General features: G+C 56.1%; 1 protein-coding gene across 3 annotated transcripts; it reads left to right on the top strand.

Annotated features, from left to right (window-relative positions):
- Nucleotides 1-121: 121 nt before the first annotated feature.
- SIRT2 (sirtuin 2) lies at nt 122-19,292 on the top strand. Of its 3 annotated transcripts, XM_014848689.3 has the most exons (16): nt 122-292; nt 1,102-1,148; nt 4,207-4,255; nt 4,517-4,630; nt 7,198-7,239; nt 7,392-7,498; nt 7,613-7,669; nt 8,126-8,194; nt 14,969-15,098; nt 16,808-16,867; nt 17,112-17,167; nt 17,321-17,397; nt 17,487-17,538; nt 18,198-18,268; nt 18,414-18,480; nt 18,570-19,292. In XM_014848689.3, the coding sequence occupies exons 1-16, from the start codon at nt 277-279 to the stop codon at nt 18,723-18,725; spliced, it is 1,170 nt and encodes a 389-aa protein (XP_014704175.1). In that variant the 5' UTR covers nt 122-276; the 3' UTR covers nt 18,726-19,292. The 3 variants fall into 3 exon arrangements, with proteins under 3 accessions (XP_014704175.1, XP_014704176.1, XP_070354896.1); XM_014848690.3 differs by lacking the exon at nt 1,102-1,148 and having other exon boundaries at nt 125-292; XM_070498795.1 differs by lacking the exons at nt 1,102-1,148; nt 4,207-4,255 and having other exon boundaries at nt 240-292.
- Nucleotides 19,293-19,324: the final 32 nt, after the last annotated feature.

Below are 19,324 nucleotides of genomic sequence, written 5' to 3'. Positions count from 1 at the left end.
TCAGATGGACAGCGGCTCTCTACCCATTCCCACATTTTCCGGGCGCCCTTTACCAACATGGCTGCTGGCGCGGCGCACTCTGGAACTTGTAGTCTGGCCCTCGCGTAGCTTCCTTACCGAAGAGGGGCTCACTCCCGACGTCGTGCGAACGCTTGTTTGCGGCCGCGACGGCTTCTGGGAGTTGCAGTTTTCTGCCCTATCTCTGCCCCTCCTTTTCCGGTGCCGTCACGGGACAGAGCAGTCGGTGACAGCTCCGAGGGCCCCTGTCCCGCACCCATGGCCGAGCCGGACCGTGAGTCGGGGGCCCGAGTGGGAGAGTCGGGCCGCGCCGGGGCCTGGCTGAAGGCTGCAGGCCCCGGGGCCCAAGGGTGGGCTTGATGGGGCAGGAGACAGGGGCTGCATGCCGCGGGGGAGTGGGGGCTTGGCGGCCGTTGCTTAGTGATCCATACTGCTAGGTTGGTGGGTTTCTGGGTCGTGAGGTTTTAAGGGTCCGTTTGCCGCGACCCCCAAGTTACTGATGATCGCGTGTTTCTCGCATCTTGGTCGCTAAGGACCCTCGTTTCTAAGGACTTAGGTTGCCGCGGTCCCGGTTGCTAAGAGTACCTGGTTTTTGGAGGGAACTGTAGGATGCTCGGGAACCCCTGGTGTCCCGCCTATCTCTCTCCTCTAATTCCCGTGCCTCTCCTAACCCTACTGCCCCACTCTCCCCACTCCTCCAGTCAGAGGATCTCTTCCTGTCTTCTCCCTTCCTTTCTAAACTTCCCTCTGCTGGTGAACCTGACCCTCCCCGCACACACGCGCACACGCTCCCGTGTCCTGCCTAACGTCTCCTAAGTCTTCCTCCATGCCCTATAAGCTCTGCTTTCTCCTCCCTCTCCTAAACCTTCCTGGCCCAGCCTCTGCCCCCCACTCACCACCTCTCCCCCCAGCCCTCTCCACCCTAAGACATCTGCTTTCCCCATCCCCTGCGTCTTTACTATCCCCCGCCCAGGATAATTAGGTTAGAGGATCTTCTTGCCCCCACCCCACTGCCTTGAAGCCCTTCATTGCCCCTTAACCATTCCCCACACTGTAACCACGTCTACCCCGCTCCTCCCCCAGCCTCTGACCCTCTGGAGACCCAGGCAGGGAAGGTGCAGGAGGCTCAGGTGAGATGGGGAAAGGGTGGAGGGAAGGAGAGAGACCTGCTTGTTCCCACGCCCGGCTCCCCTGGGGGGAGGCGGAAGAGGGGAGACAGTTACCCCAGGGCCCTCAGCTCACTGCCCCAGTCCCTCGCCCCACCTCCCGGGTCAGCCTCCTGGGGAATGATGGATTCTAGGAACTGTCAGAGAAGGTCGTGCAGCCCCAGCCCCAGCCTGCCCTCCCAGACTCCTCCCCGCCCGACCCTTCTGAACCTTATGAGTGCTGGGGCTGAAAGAGACAGGGATCCGACTTGGTCCCTGAACTCACGGATCTCATGAACAAGTGACTAGAGAATGGCCGTAACAGGGTGATTATGAAAGGAGCTCAGGGCACTCTGGGAGTCTAGAGTCAACTTTGTGGGGTCACAGAGCTTCCAGCTAGTCCCTTCCATGGTGGAGTCCACAGGCTGGTCTGGGAGTCAGACTGAGGTACAGACACGTTGTAGTCAGTGACGAGTGACTTAGAACTTCCTGGGGCAAGGTGAGAAGTGGTGTTCCACGCAGAGGGTCCAGCTTGTGCAAAGACCCAGGGACATGAAAGAGTGTGATGTGTCCAGTAGTTAGTGGCCAAGGGTGGTCAGCTAATTATATTCGTGGGTAGCATTTGTGGAGTACTTATTCCAGCTGGGCACTCTGCTTAGGGCTCTGTGGGCATCATCTCATTTCATCTTCCCAGCATCCCTGTTGCTGGGGGACACACAGCGAGTTGCTCCCATGTGCTGGGCAGGGCCCTCGAGTCCTTCCACAGAGCCTCACTGTCTGCAGCCTGAAAGAATGCGAGCCCACCCCCAGACACGCGGTCGCTGCTCAGATGCGGGGCAGAGCAGAAGCTGTGACTAGTGCACCCCACAGATGCCCGGCAGAGGGTCTAAGAGCTCCCGTCAGGCTGGGGCTGCTCCCTCTGGTTCCCAAAGCCAACCGCTGTCAGAGAAAAAGGTTTCATGTGAAAAAGGGATCCTCAGTCCCAAAGAGAGAGATTCGAGGATGTAAATCACAGCATTGTCTGTGACTGGGCGAAACTGGAAACAGCCCAAGTGGCTGTCAGCAGACGGGTGAAATGAACCATGGTGCGTGCTTGCAGTGCAACTCTGTAGCCGCTTAAAAGACAGAGGTGGGGCTACAGGATATTGTTCACAGGAAGATGCAAGGTGTGGCATCGTACCATGGTATAACCCATTTCTGGAAAAACAGTGAGGTTTATCTGCAGAGAAAAAGCCTGGAAAAATGATTGTCCTGTTAATAGTGGTCATTTTGCTGGGGTGGCTGAGGGAATTATGAGGCTGGTGCCCCAAGTTATACATTGGCTAATGATCAAAGTTTTTGCAAAGCTCATACAATCTTGAGAAGCAATAAAAAATGTCTAGAAAGGAGATTCCTATGCTAAAAGGCTTGGAACCAGAGAGTGAGTGATGGGGGAGACAGCTTAAGCAGGAGAGTGAGTTGGTCAGAATTGCATTTTTACGAGGTCCCTGCAGGGCCCAGCCCTGGTCCAGCCCCGGCAGGTATTCATTTGTTCAGGGGTGGATAGTTCTGGAGCTCCTGCCAGGTGCCAGACTCTGTTCTTGTGCTGGGCATCCCGTGATGAACATGAAAGATCCCTGCCTTTGTGGAGCTGACAGCGTGGTAGGCTCTGGATGCTCGTGATCACATGATTAGACCAGGGCCTGGCCCGGTGGCACAGTGGTTAAGTTCGCACATTCTGCTTCCATGGCCCGGGGTTCGCTGGTTCAGATCCCGGGTGCGGACATGGCACCGCTTGGCAAGCCATGCTGTGGCAGGCATCCCACACATAAAGTAGAGGAAGATGGGCATGGATGTTAGCTCAGGGCCAGTCTTCCTCAGCAAAAAGAGGAGGATTGGTGGCAGATGTTAGCTCAAGGCTAATCTTCCAAAAAAAAAAGATGATTAGACCAGAGATGGCAAAGGGAAGGGCCTTCGCAGTGGAAGGGAGTGGGCTGATCCCAACAGGCCATCACAAGGAGGGTAGCAGAGTAGATCGGAGATGGAGACTGAGGCTGGGAGCCTAGGGAGGAGGCCAGGACAGGGCCCTGGTGGGGAGAGGACAGGCTGGACCAGGTGGAGCCCTGAGGAGGGGACACATTATGGCGGGAGGGTGGGGGAGGGAGGCGGGAGGTGTCTGACAGACTGGGAAGCCACACTGAGATGGGGCCCAGCAGGAGGCGCAGGTTTGGGGGAGATGCTGAGGGCGGTTTGGGACACAGTGGGAGTAAGGGGCCTGGGGTCCCTTAGGGGGAGGTATCCAGGGGACTGTGGGAACACTGGATCTGGGGACAGAGAGGTGACATCGTCAGTGACTGGGCTGAGGCCATTGGCATGGATGAGGCAGGTAGCCCTGGGAAGGCGGAGGGAGAAAGCAGGGAGGGCCCAGGGACAGAGTCCCAAGACCTGTGTTTGGGAGCCTGGCCTATGGGAGGAGCAGAGAAAGGAGGAGGAGGGGTGGGACAGGTGTATCTGGGCCTTCCAGCGGGAGGGCGAGGACCGAGGCCTTCCCACTGGCGTTATTCCTAGGAGGGGCTTTGATGAGGAGGGCTGTGGGGGTCCTGGGATGGGGTGAGGCCCACGCTACAGCAAACAAGGTGGGTGCAGGGCATGGACGTGGACACCAGGCAGGTGACAGTGGCACTAGCCAGCACTTCCCAGGCACTCATCCCGTGGGGTGCTGTTCTGAGCACCTCGCATAGGTTAACTTGTGTCATCTCATAGTGGCCTCAGGGGTGGGGGCCCTCTGACTCTGTGTCCGAGATGAGGGGCACCGAGACTCAGGAAAGTGAAGTCACCCACATGAGATGATGCTCCTCCCGAGTGGCAGGGCTGGGGCTCCAGTGCAGGCGGCCTGTCCCAGTGCCCACACAGGGGCCCCCAGCATGTCCCTCCATGGCCCCACACTTCCTCAGGCCCACCTCCCAGCCAGAGCCTTTTCCCCGAACCAGGGTGTCGCCCCGCTCCCCCCCGCCTCCCTAACCCCACTTCTGGGGCCTGGCCACCCCACCCCCACCCCTTCCAGGACTCAGATTCAGACACTGAAGGAGGAGCGGCTGGCGGAGAAGCAGAAAGTGAGTATGTCCCTTGGGAGCCCTTGCTGGGGGGCAGTTTCAGGCACGGATTGGGGTGACACTGTTCACCTCCACCAGGGGTGACATTCAAAGTAGGTAAAATGGGTTCGCTGCCAGCCCTGGAGGCAGCTGGCTGGACCAGGCATTGAGCCTTTAGTTGTGGGAAGGCGGGTACCCCAGGGCTGGGGCAGCGGCATGCGGGGCATCTGTGTACCCCGGCTGAACGCCCGCCTGGCCGCTGTCTCTTTTCTTTTTGGCCAGTGGACTTCCTGCGGAACTTCTTCTCCCAGACGCTGGGCCTGGGCACCCAGAAGGAGCGTCTGCTGGACGACCTCACCCTGGAAGGGGTGGCCCGCTATATGCAGAGCGAGCGCTGTAAGTCCCTTGCCTGCGTGGGGCCCCAAGAGACTTCTCAGCCCCAGCCACTTGAATCACTCACATCTTTTGTTTGCAAGTAACAAGAAACCCAACTCAGCCTGCCTTTAAAAAAGCCAAAAAAGGAGTGTGTTGACCCTGTAACTAAAATCCAGCTTTAGGTATGGCTGGATCCAGGGGCTTCCATGTTGTCAAAAATCATAACCTTCTCTGGAGTTGCTCTCCTCTGTGTTGAGGGGGTAGCTCTGAATACAAGTTTCACCAGCGTAGCAACTCCCACTGAAGAGAGCTTCTTTCTCCCAAATATCTTCCATACATTTGTTCAAGCAACACAGCAGAGATTGGCTCCAGTTGGCCCAGGCTGGGTCCTGCCCATGAACCAGTCAGTGTGTCTCTGATTGGCAGACCAGTCAGTGTGTCTCTGATTGGCAGACCTGGGTCATATCTCCATTGCTGAGTCAATGACTGTGCCCTCATTGGCTGGGCATGTTTGATGGAATGAAGATGATAGTAATAGTATCTACCCACGGGGTTCTTGGGCGTTAAACCAGTTAATATAGACGTGAATGCCTGGAATGGGCCTCGAACAGGGCACGAGCTGTGTGAATGCTCCCTGTGACTATTGCTACAGGAGGCTCGTTGCAGGTCTGGCAAAGAGGTCCCTCTTGCCTGGGCCATCGTGTAATTTATATTTCTTGGTGCAAGTTGAGGTCACCAGCGTCTGAGAAACCAGCCCCTCGGCAGTCCTCGACTAGAACAATCACCCCTTTGAGGGTCCTGAACGGCCTTTTGTTGTGAACGTCTTCTCCAGTTGCCCCAGCCTCCAGCTGCTGCCGGCTCCCTCCTCGGGCAGCCGGGCCACTGCCCTGAGCCTCCCTCTCCTGGGCGGGCTAGGCGGCCGTCCACAGACATCTTCTGGCTTGGACTGACCCCAGCAAACGCAGGCAGTGGCCACACTGCGTTAGTTCCTTCTGTCCTGCTGCCCCTGGGTTTGAGGATCACTGGCTCATGAGGGGTGTCTATGAGGGGATGATAATCAATACTAACAATTAATTGAGCCCTGGCTGTTTGCCAGAGGCTGGACCAAGCCCTTGACAGGCGTCCTCTCATTTGGTCCTCACATTATGCTTGTGAGGTCGTTACACAAGTGATCTGGACAGACGAGGAAACTGAGGCACAGAGAGGCTGTGACGTGGTGCAGGGTCACACAGTTGACAAGAGGCAGAGTCAGGACTCGACCCCAGGCCCCCTGAGTCCAGAGCACATACTCCCTCCCACGTGGCCCCCTGGGTCCAGCCGGGCCTGGTCTGATGGTATCCCCCAGACGAAGCCCAGGGCTGAGGCTGGGCAGGCCTCGGCCTAGTTCACCCTTGCTGGCCTCCTCTGGACAGGACACCCCAGAGGCACCCTGTTCTCGGGGCCTCACACTTGTGTGTGTCCCGCGTGCCCAACTGATGCACAGACACCAGGGTACCACCTGGAGGGCTGCCCGCCAGCCAGCAACTGGGTCTCAAGAAGTTTATGGGTCTCGAGAAGTTTAGCACAATTGAGCAGAGAATAGCAGTAGACAATATGCGCTGTCTGCTCAGCGCCGGGCAGCGGCCCGAGCTTTCCGTGAATTCCTCCATTCTCTCATGGGCCCGCCAAGTCCCTACTGTCATTACGCCCATTTCACAGGGCAGGAAGCTGAGGCCCCGAGGGGTGATCCGGGCTAAGCCCCCGCTGGTGAGCAGGAGAGCCAGGATTTGAAGCCCTGCTCCACGTTCCTGCTCACTGGGCACGGGCCGAGAGTGACAAATCTCTGGTCTTCCCCTGGAAACTACCAGTGGCTGATGTGTGTTTACAGAGGAATCAAAAGTAAGATGATGAAGGAATGTGTATACTCTGCTAGAAATAGATGGTCCTCCAAGATCGGGTCCAAAAGGCGAAGTGTTGCCAGAGATTTTTGTAATACCCCGCAGGCCTTCCGGGAACCCCGGCCCCAGCCTTCTCATAAGATCTCATGCGTTTTTCTTTTGTTCTTCTTCTCCCCAAAGCCCCCCAGTACATAGTTCTATATTCTAGTCATAGGTCCTTCTGGCTGTGCTGTGTGGGACGCCGCCTCAGCATGGCTTCATGAGCGGTGCTAGGTCCACACCCAGGATCCGAACCAGTGAAACCCTGGGCCACCAAAGCGGAGCGCGTGAACTTAACCATTCAGCCATGGGGCCAGCCCCTCATGCATTTTTGTCTAGATCGAGTCAGGGGGAGAGACTCTCTCCAAGTGGCCTTTTCTCAAAACTGTCTAAATGGACATAATTGCAAGCAGTGGATTCTTTGTCCCCATGCTGGCTCTTCCACCAGTTGACTCTGTGACCCCTTCCCCTCTCTGAGCCTTGGTTTCCTCATCTGTAGAATGTGGATGTTAACACCACCGCCTTGAGATGGCTGGGAGGACTGTTCATGCATCCGAAATGCTGGCTCCAGGGCCCGGCTCCTGGTACACCGTGTCAGGGGCTGTGATGGGTGGCTTCGTTGTGGGGCGTGAGCAAACCGTGTCACATGATCTCTAAACTCCTCTCCTGCAGGTCGCAGGGTCATCTGTTTGGTGGGAGCTGGAATCTCCACGTGTAAGTGCCCCCTCCCCCTGTAGCCGCCCCCAGGTGGGGGCGCCCCTTCCAGGGCAGGAGGGGAGCCGTGTGTGGGCGCTCACCTGGGAGGTGGGTGTGGTATAGCCGGGGCCAAGGTCCCTGATTGCTTGCTCCCTGCGCTCCTCCCCCAGCCGCGGGCATCCCTGACTTCCGCTCCCCGTCCACCGGTCTCTACGCCAACCTGGAGAAGTACCACCTTCCTTACCCGGAGGCCATCTTTGAGATTGGCTACTTCAAGGTGTGTGCTCCCCCAGGAGGGGTGTCTGTAACTTTGGGGGAGTAGGGTCTCCTGGCTCCGCGCTCATCCCGCCAGGGGTATCTGGCCCACTGCCCTGCGGCCCTCTCTCCACAGAAACATCCAGAGCCCTTCTTTGCCCTCGCCAAGGAGCTCTATCCTGGGCAGTTCAAGGTGAGCTCTTTTCTGCGGGGGGACAGGACAGCTGGGGGACAGCAAGAAGGGGAAGGCGCTCTTGCACAAATATTACATGGTCAGGAAGTTCATGGGCTCTGGGCCCATGACCTCGAGGCTCGGTTTTCCCATCTGTAAAATGCAGCCATTAATAGTATGTGAAAAGGGTCGTCATGAGGCTCAACAACCCACGGGAGAGCCCAGACTCTGGAGCCGGGCTTGCTTTTGTGCGAACCCCCACTCTGCAACTTACCGGCCGTGTGGCTTCGGCAAGACAGGCAGCCTCCCCGGGCCTCAGTTTCCTCCTCTGTGAAATGGGGATAGGGAAGGTCTGTGCCTCACGAGGCCGTGGGAGGATTCCGTGAGGTGACACAGGCCTGGGACAGCTCCTGGGGGCAGTGCGGGGGAGGGGGTGTTCTCGGTTACATCAGCATTGTCGTGATTGCTCCCCTGCAGCCCACCATCTGTCACTACTTCCTGCGCCTGCTGAAGGAGAAGGGGCTGCTCCTGCGCTGCTACACGCAGGTAGGCGGGGCGGGGCCCCCTAGGAGGAGCAGGGTGGGACCCCCAGCCCTGGGAGGGGCGGAGCGGGAGCGCCCAGGGAGGAGCGGGGCAGGGACCCCAAGGGGATGGCACGGGCCCTAGGAGGGGTCAGGCTGCCGGAGGTGTCCTGGCACCTCAGTGCCTGAGAGCTCGGGCCACTGCTTCTTCATCGTGGGCCTTGCATGGTGTCGCTTCCCCTCTCGCAGCCTCAGTTTCCCCTTCTATAAATCAGAGGCCAGCACAGCGGCGCCCTCTCGGGTCTGTGGGGACGTGGCAGGGACCTCCTCCCTGGGCCATCTCCTATCCCGGGGAAGGATCCCATGTCTGAGGGGACGCCGCGCGCCCTGTAGATTTTATGTTCGTTAGGGTTTTCCAGCGGATGATGCCACAATGACTGGCTCTGACGGTTTTCCAGCCGCTGCACGCGGCGTCTTCAGGGAGAGGGCTTTCCTGTAATCCGCACGGGGCCGGGAGTGGGGCCGCGGCTCGTTCCTGTGCGGTCCTTGGCGGGGGCCGCGCCCTGGGGACTCAGCCGGGAGAGCTTTCACTGTACACTTCTGGACCCGTCAACGGGACCTTCAGGGTGTCGCACCCCTAAAAGTGAAAAACGCCTGCACCTCTACCTTTGTTTTATGATCACGTACTGCAGTCACGTGGTGTACTATAGCACTGATGTGTGCAGGTTATCATTCATGCCTCAGCGCCTAGTTCTAAATCGAGAGAGCAGCGGCATAAAAACAAGTGTTCTAACATTTTCTTCCCGCGCCTGGCGATTTGGAGCCTGCAGCCTCAGAAGCTGCCACCAGGGGGAGGATGGGTCTTTTTTTTTTTAATTGAGATGATGATAGTTCATCATTTTGTGAAATTTCAGTTGTACATTATTGTCTGTCAGTCGTGTTGTAGGTGCACCCCTTCACCCTTTGGGCCCATCCTCCACTCCCCTTTCCCCTGTAACCACTAATCTCTTCTCTTTGTGCATGTGTTTGTTTATCTTCCTCATATGAGGAGTCATACAGAGTTCGTCTTTCTCTATCTGGCTTATTTCACTTAGCGTTATACCCTCAAGGTCCATCCATGTTGTTGTGAATGGGACGATTTTGTCCTTTTTTATGGCTGAGTAGTATTCCATTGTGTATATACCACATCTTCTTTATCCAATCATCCATCAATGGGCACTTGGGTTGCTTTCACGTCTTGGCTGTTGTAAATAGTGCTGCAATGAACATAGGGGTGCATAAGTCTCTTTGAATTGTTGATTTCAAGTTCTTTGGATAGATACCCAGTAGTGGGATAACTGGGTCATACAGTGTTTCTATTTTTAATTTTTTGAGGAATCTCCATACTGTTTTCCATAGTGGCTGCACCAGTTTGCGTTCCCACCAGCAGTGGATGAGGGTTCCTTTTTCTCCACGACCTCTCCAACATTTGCTATTTTTCATTTTGGTTATTTTAGCCATTCTAACGGGTGTAAGGTGATATCTTAGTGTAGTTTTGATTTGCATTTCCCTGATGATCGGTGATGATGAGCATCTTTTCATGTGCCTATTGGCCATCCATATATCTTCTTTGGAAAAATGTCTGTTCATATCCCCTGCCTACTTTTTGATCGGGTTGTTTAATTTTTTATTGTTGAGTTGTGTGAGTTCTTTATATATTATGGAGATGAAGCCTTTGTCTGATGTATGATTTGCAAATATTTTTCCCAGTTGGTGGGTTGTGTTTTTGTTTCAATCCTGTTTTCCCTTGCCTTGTAGAAGCTCTTTAGTCTGATAAGGTCCCACTTGTTTATTCTTTCTATTGTTTCCCTTGTCTGAGAAGACATGGTGTCTGAAAAGATCCTTTTAAGACTGATGTCAAAGAGTGTACTGCCTACATTTTCTTCTAGAAGCCTTATGGTTTCAGGTCTCACCTTTAAGTCTTTGATCCATTTTGGTTTTTTTTTTTTTTCTGCTTTCCCCCCCAAATCCCCCCAGTACCTAGTTGTATATTTTAGTTGTGGGTCCTTCTAGTTGTGGCATGTGGGACACCGCCTCAGCCTGGCCTGACAAGCAGTGCGATGTCCGTACCCAGGATCCGAACTGGCGAAACCCTGGGCTGCTGAAGCAGAGCGTATGAACCCAACCACTCAGCCATGGGGCCGGCCCTCATTTTGAGTTTATTTTTGTGAATAGTGTAAAAGAATGGTCGATTTTCATTCTTTTGCACATGGCTGTCCAGGTTTCCCCACACCATTTATTGAAGAGACTTTCGTTTCTCCATTGTAGGCCCTCAGCTCCTTTGTCAAAGGTTAGCTGTCCATAGATGTGTGATTTTATTTCTGGGCTTTCAATTCTGTTCCATTGATCGGCGCACCTATTTTTGTACCAGTACCATGCTGTTTTGATTACTGTAGCTTTGTAGTATGTTTTGAAGTCAGGGATTGTGATGCCTCCAGCTGTGTTCTTTTTTCTCAGGATTGCCTTAGCAATTCGGGGTCTTTTGTTGCCCCATATGAATTTTACAATTCGTTGTTCTATTTCTGTGAAGAATGTCATTGGGATTCTGCTTGGGATGACATTGAATCTGTAGATTGCTTTAGGTAGAATGGACATTTTAACTATGTTTATTCTTCCAATCCATGTGCATGGAATGTCTTTCCATCTCTTTATGTCGTCATCAGTTTCTTTCAGGAAAGTCTTGTAGTTTTCATCGTATAGGTCTTTCACTTCCTTGGTTAAATTTATTCCAAGATAATTTATTGTTTTTGTTGCCATTGTAAATAGGATTGTGTTCTTGAGTTCTCTTTCTGTTAGTTCATTATTAGAGTATAGAAATGCCGTTGATTTGTGTAAGTTGACCTTGTACCCTGCAACTTTGCTATAGTAGTTGATTATTTCTAATACCTTTCCAATGGATTCTTTAGGGTTTTCTGTACATAAAATCATGTCATCTGCAAACAGCGAGAGTTTCACTTCTTCACTCCCTATTTGGATTCCTTTTATTTCTTTTTCCTGCCTAATTGCTCTGGCCAAAACCTCCAGTACTATGCTGAATAAGAGTGGTGAGAGTGGGCACCCTTGTCTTGTTGCTGTTCTCAGGGGGATGGCGCTCAGTTTTTCCCATTGAGTGTGATGTTGGCTGCGGCTCTGTCTTATACGGCCTTTAGCACGTTGAGGTGCTTTCCTTCTGTGCCCATTTTATCATGAATGGCTGTTTTTGTTTTTCGTTTTGTTAATGTGGTGCACCACGTTGATTGACTTGTGGATGTTGAAGGGAGGATGGTTCTTTTTATTTTGAGGTTCAGATTTCTCAAATGGGGCAGGTGCTCCAGCCCAGGAGAGGTGGTGGCGCCAGGCTGGGGCGGCCTCTTCTTCCAGGAGGAGCCTCAGCTCCGGATAAACCTGACCTTTCTTCCCGGAGGGTCAGTTTTATCCATGGGACGTGGCTCAGGTACAATAAAAGCTGCTCTCCTGAGGCCACGTGCCTTCTGGGTGGGATTTCGTGAGCTCCTCACCACGCCCTGCTGGCAGCCCTGTCTGTCAGCTCCTGTGACAGTGTTTACTGAGCACCAACCCAGTGCCAGGTCCTGCTGGCAGTGGCCGGAGCAGGGCTCCCTGCCCCCCGGGGCTGACCTTGTGATGTGGGGAGAGACCGTGGACGGGATGGGGACTCAGTGTACGGCGTGTGTGAAAGGGCCAGAAGTCTGGGGAGCACAGCTGAGCAGAAAGGGGAATCAGAAGTGCTGTGTGCGTGTGTATGTGTGTGTGCAGGGGGGCAGGAGGTGCTGTTGTAAACAAGGTGTCAGGGACAGCCTCCCTGAGAACGGGACGTTTAGACACAGACCTGTAGGAGGGGAAGGAGCGAGCCACGAGATTCTCTGCGGGGAAAGTGTGTTCCAGGCAAAGGGAACAGCCAGTGCAGGGGTCCTGAGGTGAGAATGTATTTGGCATGTTCAAGGAATCCCAAGCAGCTGGATCTGAGTGAGCGAGGAGGACAGTAGTTGGACAGAACAGGGGAGCCGAGGTCAGGGAGGTAGCAGGGTGGACCATGGAGGGCCTCAGGGGCCAGAGGGAGAACTCTGTCCTTTCTCCTGAGTGAGATGGAGCCACAGGGGGGCTCTGAGCAGGGCCCGGACGTGACCTAACCCAGGTGTCCACAGGGTCCCTCTGGGTGCGTATAGGGGACAGACTGGGGGTCAGTGGGGAGAGGGCACAGACACCCAGCAGAGGCTGCTGCAATGGTCCAAGCGGGAGAGGATGGAGGCTGGGCCGGGGGTGGGGGAGAGCATCGAGGGGGAGAAGCAGACAAGTTATGAATCCATCTGAAGGTGGAGCCGGCTGGACTTGCTGATGGATGGGGTGTGGAATGACCGTGAGGGAAAGAGGGGAGTCAAGGATGGCTGGACAGCTCTCCACGATGCTGGCGTTTTCCTGGGATGTGGGAAGTGCGGACGTGGGGGCCGCGGAGCCGTCTGGGTCGAGGCCTGTGGAGGTTGAGATGCCCATTAGACGCCAGGTGGAGAGGAGGGCAGACAGTGGATGCAGCAGTCTGGACTTGAGCTGGAGGAACAGCTAACAGACAATGTTTAAACTCAGCAGACGGGATGGGGTCCCGGGGCCCCAGCACCAGAAACCCAGGCCCCGGGCAAAGTAACCCATCGGGGCCACACCGACTGCTCCCTCCCCAGGTCTGTCGGAGGCAAAACCCCTGTCTGCCCACGAGGGCACACCAGCTGCAGGCTGTTTTTACACGAAAGCCGGCGTGGGCACGTTCTGGGGTCAGTGTGCAACGTGCGGGCATGCCCCCCTGCTTGCAGTATTCAATGCATGGATTTAACTACACAGACACTGGAAATGGCATATTACATAAAATAGATAAAGGTGGAAAAAAATTCTACTCTCACATTTCATGAAACTGTTATTTTTTTTCAAACTTGTCACCCTCTCCTTCAGCCTCAGCTCCTCTCAGTCACTGACCCAGTTTTCTAGAACACATTGCCTTCCCGTCTTTCTGAATTGTGACGACGCAGCACTTTCGAAGCGCTGGGCGATGCTATTTTTATGTCAAGACACAGTATCCATTCAAACAGGAGAACAGTTGTCCTGTTCAGTCAAGTTGCCGTGATCAACACAGCGAAACAGCACAGAGTTCTTTTAAATACATATATGGTGTTTCCACCAGACAGAGGGTCTGTCATCGGCTGTTGTTCGCTCCCCCTCCTTGTCTGGAAGACCCTTCCCTGTCTACACCCACGGAGCAGCTTCGTGCTTTTCAAAAGCTGCCGTCGATGCCCAGGGACACGATGTCTGGTAGCAAAAAGTGAGCAGAGGTTTAAAAATCAGGAGGTTACACCTGAAAACGCAGGCTCCAGGCCCCTCCTGGAAGGTGCGAGGAGCTGGCTGCACGCTGGCTGACTTTCCCAGGGAGAGCTGGTGGCCGGAGCTGTGCGGCCACTGTCCCCTCCAGGAACGGCCCACCACTGCCCCGGGCCCACCTCCCCACCTCGCCCCGTTCCCTGTGCGGTCAGGTGTTAGTTGCTGTGTGTCATCGAGCGTCCGCTGATGCTTGTCCTTTAGCAGAGAACTTCCTTGGCCGTATTCCCAGCCCCCCACTTCCCGCCCTCGAGGCCACCGCTGTCGCCCGCCTCTCGTGTCTGCTTCGAAGATCTTCTGCCCTTGGGGAAGCAAACACACAAATTCACGTATCATTTTCCCACATCCTGGACCCACTGCCTTGGTTCTTCTGGACCTTTCGCATCTTGGAGAGATCATTTTACATTAGTCCGTCAGGTCGGCCTCGTTCTTTTTTGCTTGTTTGTAGCTTCTGTGTCAAAAGCGGCATCAAAGGATAACAGAGGCATTTAGCAGTTCTTTTCCGTGTTCTTTAGTTATTTGCACGCACACTGCGTACTCACATGCACGGGAGTCAGCTAGGAGACTGTGTCAAGTGACAAAGGCAAAACTTGGATTTCTAGTCGGGGGGGAGCTGCAGAGCTGGGAACAGTGACTCTTGTCTGTGCGTTCGGGGGACAAGCTGACTGCTGGCGGGGAGCAGCCACTGCCCTTGAAAGGGAACCCTGATGCTGTTCATGGAGCCTCTGGGAAAGCTTGTGGGTTCAGCTGTGGGGCGCGTGTGATGCGTCGAATGTCTGCCCGTGTCCCCCGTTAGCACCATTCCTCACGGGCAAACAAAAGCTGCTCCAGAGGAGGCTGTGTGTTTTGAGAACAAGGAGCGAGCACAAATGTCTAAGTGGAAGAGAACGTTCTCTCTTGTTTAATGAGGAACGTATCTCTGTCTTAAGAGAATGAAAGTTAACATGCCATCTATGAAACAGACCATAGTAAGAAACCTGACTGCTCAGTAGGCAAACAGTGTGACTCAAGCCAAATGACCCCTCCTGATTTGTCTATTTATGTTAATGCCTGGCCAGGGCTGCCACGTACAGCTGTGCAGGTTGAGTACTGCACGAGGGTGCTGTGCCTGAGAGGGCTCCATTTACAGTGAAGACGTTGTGGATTTGTACATTTATTTCAATTTCTGGCAGGTGGCACTAAAGTGTGGGCTTCTAGCAAGACAAATTTTCTGAAAAATGGAAGCAAAGTGGCCTGAATTTGCAAAAAATGCCATATGGGCTGGTGGTGGCAGTGGGCCTGGGCTCATAGACATTTGAGTTTGGGCCCCTGCTTTTAAGCGTCTATGACCTTGACCCGTTCAGTGGCTTTCAGACATACCCTGCCCCTACTTCTCCCCATCTCTCTTCTGTCTCTCTCCCTCCAGAACATAGACACCCTGGAGCGCGTGGCGGGGCTAGAGCCTGAGGACCTGGTGGAGGCCCACGGCACCTTCTACACGTCGCACTGCATCAGCCCCGTCTGCCGGCGGGAGTACACGCTGGGCTGGATGAAAGGTGAGCGGCTGGAGGCCATCCTCGAGGACAGGCTTTCCGCCCACTGTCCCCTCCTCAGCGCCAGGAGCAGGCTCTCCACCAAGTGGCACAGTTCTGTCCTGCACGGCTCTGGGGCTCTTTTTAGCAGATAATGGCAGCCCTCCAAGATGAAGTGGCAGTAGGGCTTCATTGCTCCCCACACCAGCTTGCAGCCAGGTTGTAATGGATGCAAGCCCCAGACCAACTTCAGCCACACGCTGACGTGCCTTAGCAGAGAGGCACCCACGTGCTTGTACAGACCCGAGCTTAGTCCTTCGAGGGGCTCCGACCTCATCTTACTGAGCTGCCCGTCAAGGCAAATGCGACTGCCTTCTGAGAAGAGCAGAGCTGTCCCGTAGAACTTTCTGAGAGGAGGGAGAGAGTCCGTGCTGCGCTGTCCAACACGGCAGCCACTGGCTACACATGGCCGCGGAGCGCTTGAAGTGTGGCGAGTGGGACCCAGGAACTGAATTTTAGATTTTCTTTAGTTTTTATTAATTTCAATTTAAAAAGCCACGTGTGGCTGTGACCACCACGTTGGCCAGCACTGTGCTGCGGCACGAGATTCGCTCAGCCGTTATCAGATTCAGGCGAGTGGAATCTGTGGTGCCTGGGACCAGACACAGCCCTGGTTCGGAAGGAAGCCCAGGGCTGTCGCTCAGGGTGCAGACTACAAGCCTTGCTAGAATCATGGGCCCTGTTGATGTAAGTGTCCAAAAAATAAGCCCAGCCAATCTACATTTCTTGAATACCAGTGAAGCCCTATTTCTGACATCGATTGTGCGGATTAAGAAGCCGCTTATTTCACTGGTGGGAAGCCTTTTCTGACCTTCTTTATGCTGATTTCACAAAGCCCCTGGTGTCCATGTGAGACAGGACAGCTGCCGCACGTGGAGGAGTGTGGCCAGCTGACCGCCCCGGGCCCTGGATCCTGACCAGCCCGCTGTGCGCAGCTGGGGACCACACAATTCACATCCCCCCACCGTGTTTCATTTATGGCGATGTCACATGCGTCACCCACAGAATAGCATGCTGTCAAGGCAGAAATATTTTCAAGTAAATTACAGACATAAAACAGTGCTCTGTGAATATCTGATGAAGGAATTAATGAATAGTTGCACGAACAAGCTAGGATCTGTGAGTTGCAAGTGAGCAACTGTTTTCAAGTGTCCCTCATCAATAAGCAATAAGGAGTATTGTCACAAGGATGGTGGGGGGGGTCTGTCACAGAGCCTGAGGGTGGGAAGCAGCTGGGCCTAAGCATTTGTCCTCACCCCAGGGGCATCTGCATATGCTTCCCTCGCTCTCCGCCACCAGCCTGGGACCCGCCAGGCCCCTCTAACAGCTTGAGCCAGGGCTGCCCCCACAGCCCCACTGGAGGAACTCCTCCCCTGAGTCCAGATCCCTGAGCCGGGGATGGTGATCCCCTGTTAGGGGCCAGCGTCTGCTCCTCCCTTTATTCTGCCATTCAAGGGCTAGAGCCTGGGGCTGGAGCCCCCTGCCCCCCGGAATCCTGGGGGCTGGGGGTGGTGGGGGCTGTTCTCTAAGAAGGGGGGGTCCTTTCTGGGCAGGCACCCCCCCCCCAGAGGCCCCCGTTTCTGAGCTGTGTTTGTTGACTGTGAAGGGAGGGGGCGGGGCAGCCCCAGCCCAGAGCCTCTTAGCTCCTTCTCTCCTTCCCTTCCCGCGCCCAGAGAAGATCTTCTCCCAGGTGACTCCCAGGTGCGAGAAGTGTCAGAGCGTGGTGAAGCCTGGTGAGCACGCCCCCAGCGACCCTGTCCCACAGGCCCCCTCACCCTCACCCCGCCCTGACCGGAGCCCCAGATCTGCCCCAGGGGGAGTGGGTTCTGTGCCCCTGGCCTGTCCCCGCTGCTCTGCACTCCCCCTCAGCCCCTGGGTCTGCCTTCCGCTCCGGCCTGTTCTCTCTCTCTGTGCCCCCACTTCACCGTCTCTTTCCGTCTCTCCATCCATGCGTCTGTCCACCTCTCTCTGCCCCAGACATCGTGTTCTTCGGGGAGAGCCTCCCAGCGCGGTTCTTCTCCTGCATGCAGTCAGTGAGTGTCCCTCCCTGCCACCGCCCGCCACCCCTCCCGGCCTGTGGGGGCAGCCCCGCCCCGGGGAGGGCCCTTCCTCAGCCAGCTGCAGGTGGGCGGGGGAGGCAGGGAAGGCTCCCAGAGCCCAGAGCCCTCACTGGCCACCCCCTCCAGGACTTCCTGAAAGTGGACCTCCTCATCATCATGGGCACCTCCCTGCAGGTGCAGCCCTTTGCATCCCTCATCAGCAAGTAGGTCGGGCGTCGGGGGCGGGGCTGTGGGGTGCTGGGGACTGGGGAGCCGCCAGGGATCCTCACCACTCAGCTCGCCGTCCCCTCAGGGCGCCCCTGTCCACCCCGCGCCTGCTCATCAACAAGGAGAAAGCTGGCCAGGTGAGTGGCTTGGATTCACATCCTTCCGTTCTCCCCTCCTCCTCCTCACTTGGGTCCCATGTTCCCTCCCAGTGGCCTCCTCGGGCATGAGGGGACAGGTCTCTAGGTCTCAGTCTTTGGACCCCTCAGCTCGGAACCAGGCATCTGGAGTCGAGAGGGTCAGCTTCCAGCTCCTCTGACCCTAGGATTCCGCAGGCCTCTGCGCCATTCAGGACCCTTTTCAGCAAGTGACTGAACCCCAGCTCAAAGCGACTTAAGCAGAAGCAGGAACGTGTGCTTCCCGGGACTGAGGAGTCAGGGCCCACCGGACCACGGCCTTCAGCTGTGCCCCTGGGGCCCCCGCTCCCTGTCTCGGCTCCTTTCCTGAGGTCACCTCGTTCCCAGGCAGGCCTCCCTCCCGGGGAGAGATGTTTCCTCCAAGCAGCAAAGCATACCATGTGCCAGATGCTGAGCTAAGCATTTTCTGTGTATTAACCCACTGCCAGGACCACCTGGGAGTGGGTTCCATGATCACCCCCACTCGACAGATAGGGAAACTGAGGTTCAGAGAGGTCAGGTCCCTGGAGCGAAGTCACCGAGCTGGGATGCAGACCCAGGCCGCCTGGCTGCAAGGTCGGTGCTCTTAGCTACCCCCCCGCCGTTCCCCCCGTCCCCTGCAGACGGACCCCTTCCTGGGAATGATGATGGGTCTCGGCGGAGGCATGGACTTTGACTCCAAGAAGGCCTACAGGTGAGGCCTGGGCCTGTGGTGGGGGGGGTAGCCTGCAAGGGCCAGGGCCAGAGAGCGAGGGAAGGCGCGAAGACAGAGGGACAGGGCAGAAGCGGCAGGGGCCTGGGACCAGCCCGGGAGCTCTGACTCTCTCACCCGCCCGCAGGGACGTGGCCTGGCTGGGGGACTGTGACCAGGGCTGCCTGGCCCTTGCTGACCTCCTCGGATGGAAGGTGAGGAGACTGCGCGGCCCAGCCCACCCTGAGCCCAGTCCCTGGGCCACATGGGGTCCGCTGACCTCTGTGACCTTTGCCCCCTGCAGAAGGAGCTGGAGGACCTCGTCCGGAAGGAGCATGCCAGCATAGACGCCCAGTCAGGGCCGGGAAGCCCCAACCCCACCACTTCAGGTTCCCCCAGCAAGTCTCCACCTCCCGCCAAGGAGGAAGCCCGGACCACGGAGGGAGAGAAACCACAGTGACAGCGTGTCCCCCGGGCGGGACGCCCCGCTCCTTTGGGACAGCTGAGCCCCACCAGCCCCTGCCCCCTCTAACTTTTAGCTCTTGTCAGGGGAGCTCAGAACATTTCCTCAGTCTCTTAACCTCTCCCTCCCAAAACGGGGATCCCAGACCCCCGGATCCGGCAGATCTCTAACGTCTCCAAGGGGCCGAGGCGTGGGCAGCCTGGCTATAACCCCTGCAGCCTCCACCCACCCCAGGGTGAGGCTCAACCTCCCTCATCTCTAACTGCTCCCAGGGCCGGGGGTGCCTCCACACTTCTAACCGACACAGGATCCCAGGACAGGGGTCCCGGGCCCCCACGCCCTCTGCTGCTCCCAGGGGCCTGTGGCCAAAACCTAACCATCCCTGGGGGCAGGGAGGGGCCTTCCAAACATGACTCACACCCTGTGGGGGACCCCCAAGTCCCTGCCTCCAACTCCCAAAGTGAGTGCTGGGCCCCCTTCACTCAGGACCCACTTCCCACTCGGGGATGGACAGAGGCGTTGCTTATCGGAGAGAAATTAAAAATGAGAGACAACTAACACTTAGCTGTCTGGCCTCGCTGTTCCTTTCTGTGGGC

The sequence above is a fragment of the Equus asinus genome, chromosome 26 (assembly GCF_041296235.1).
Source record: "Equus asinus isolate D_3611 breed Donkey chromosome 26, EquAss-T2T_v2, whole genome shotgun sequence".
Lineage (NCBI taxonomy): Eukaryota > Metazoa > Chordata > Mammalia > Perissodactyla > Equidae > Equus > Equus asinus.
Note: the sequence above shows the minus strand (reverse complement) of the source record. Positions and strands in the feature narration are given on the sequence as shown.

Bases quoted from the DNA above. Each gene is read 5' to 3' on its own strand.
- SIRT2 (XM_014848689.3), top strand. The intron at 1,149-4,206 runs GTGAGATGGGGA...CACCCCTTCCAG, and splicing joins GGAAGGTGCAGGAGGCTCAG to GACTCAGATTCAGACACTGA. The intron at 15,099-16,807 runs GTGAGCGGCTGG...TCCCGCGCCCAG, and splicing joins CACGCTGGGCTGGATGAAAG to AGAAGATCTTCTCCCAGGTG.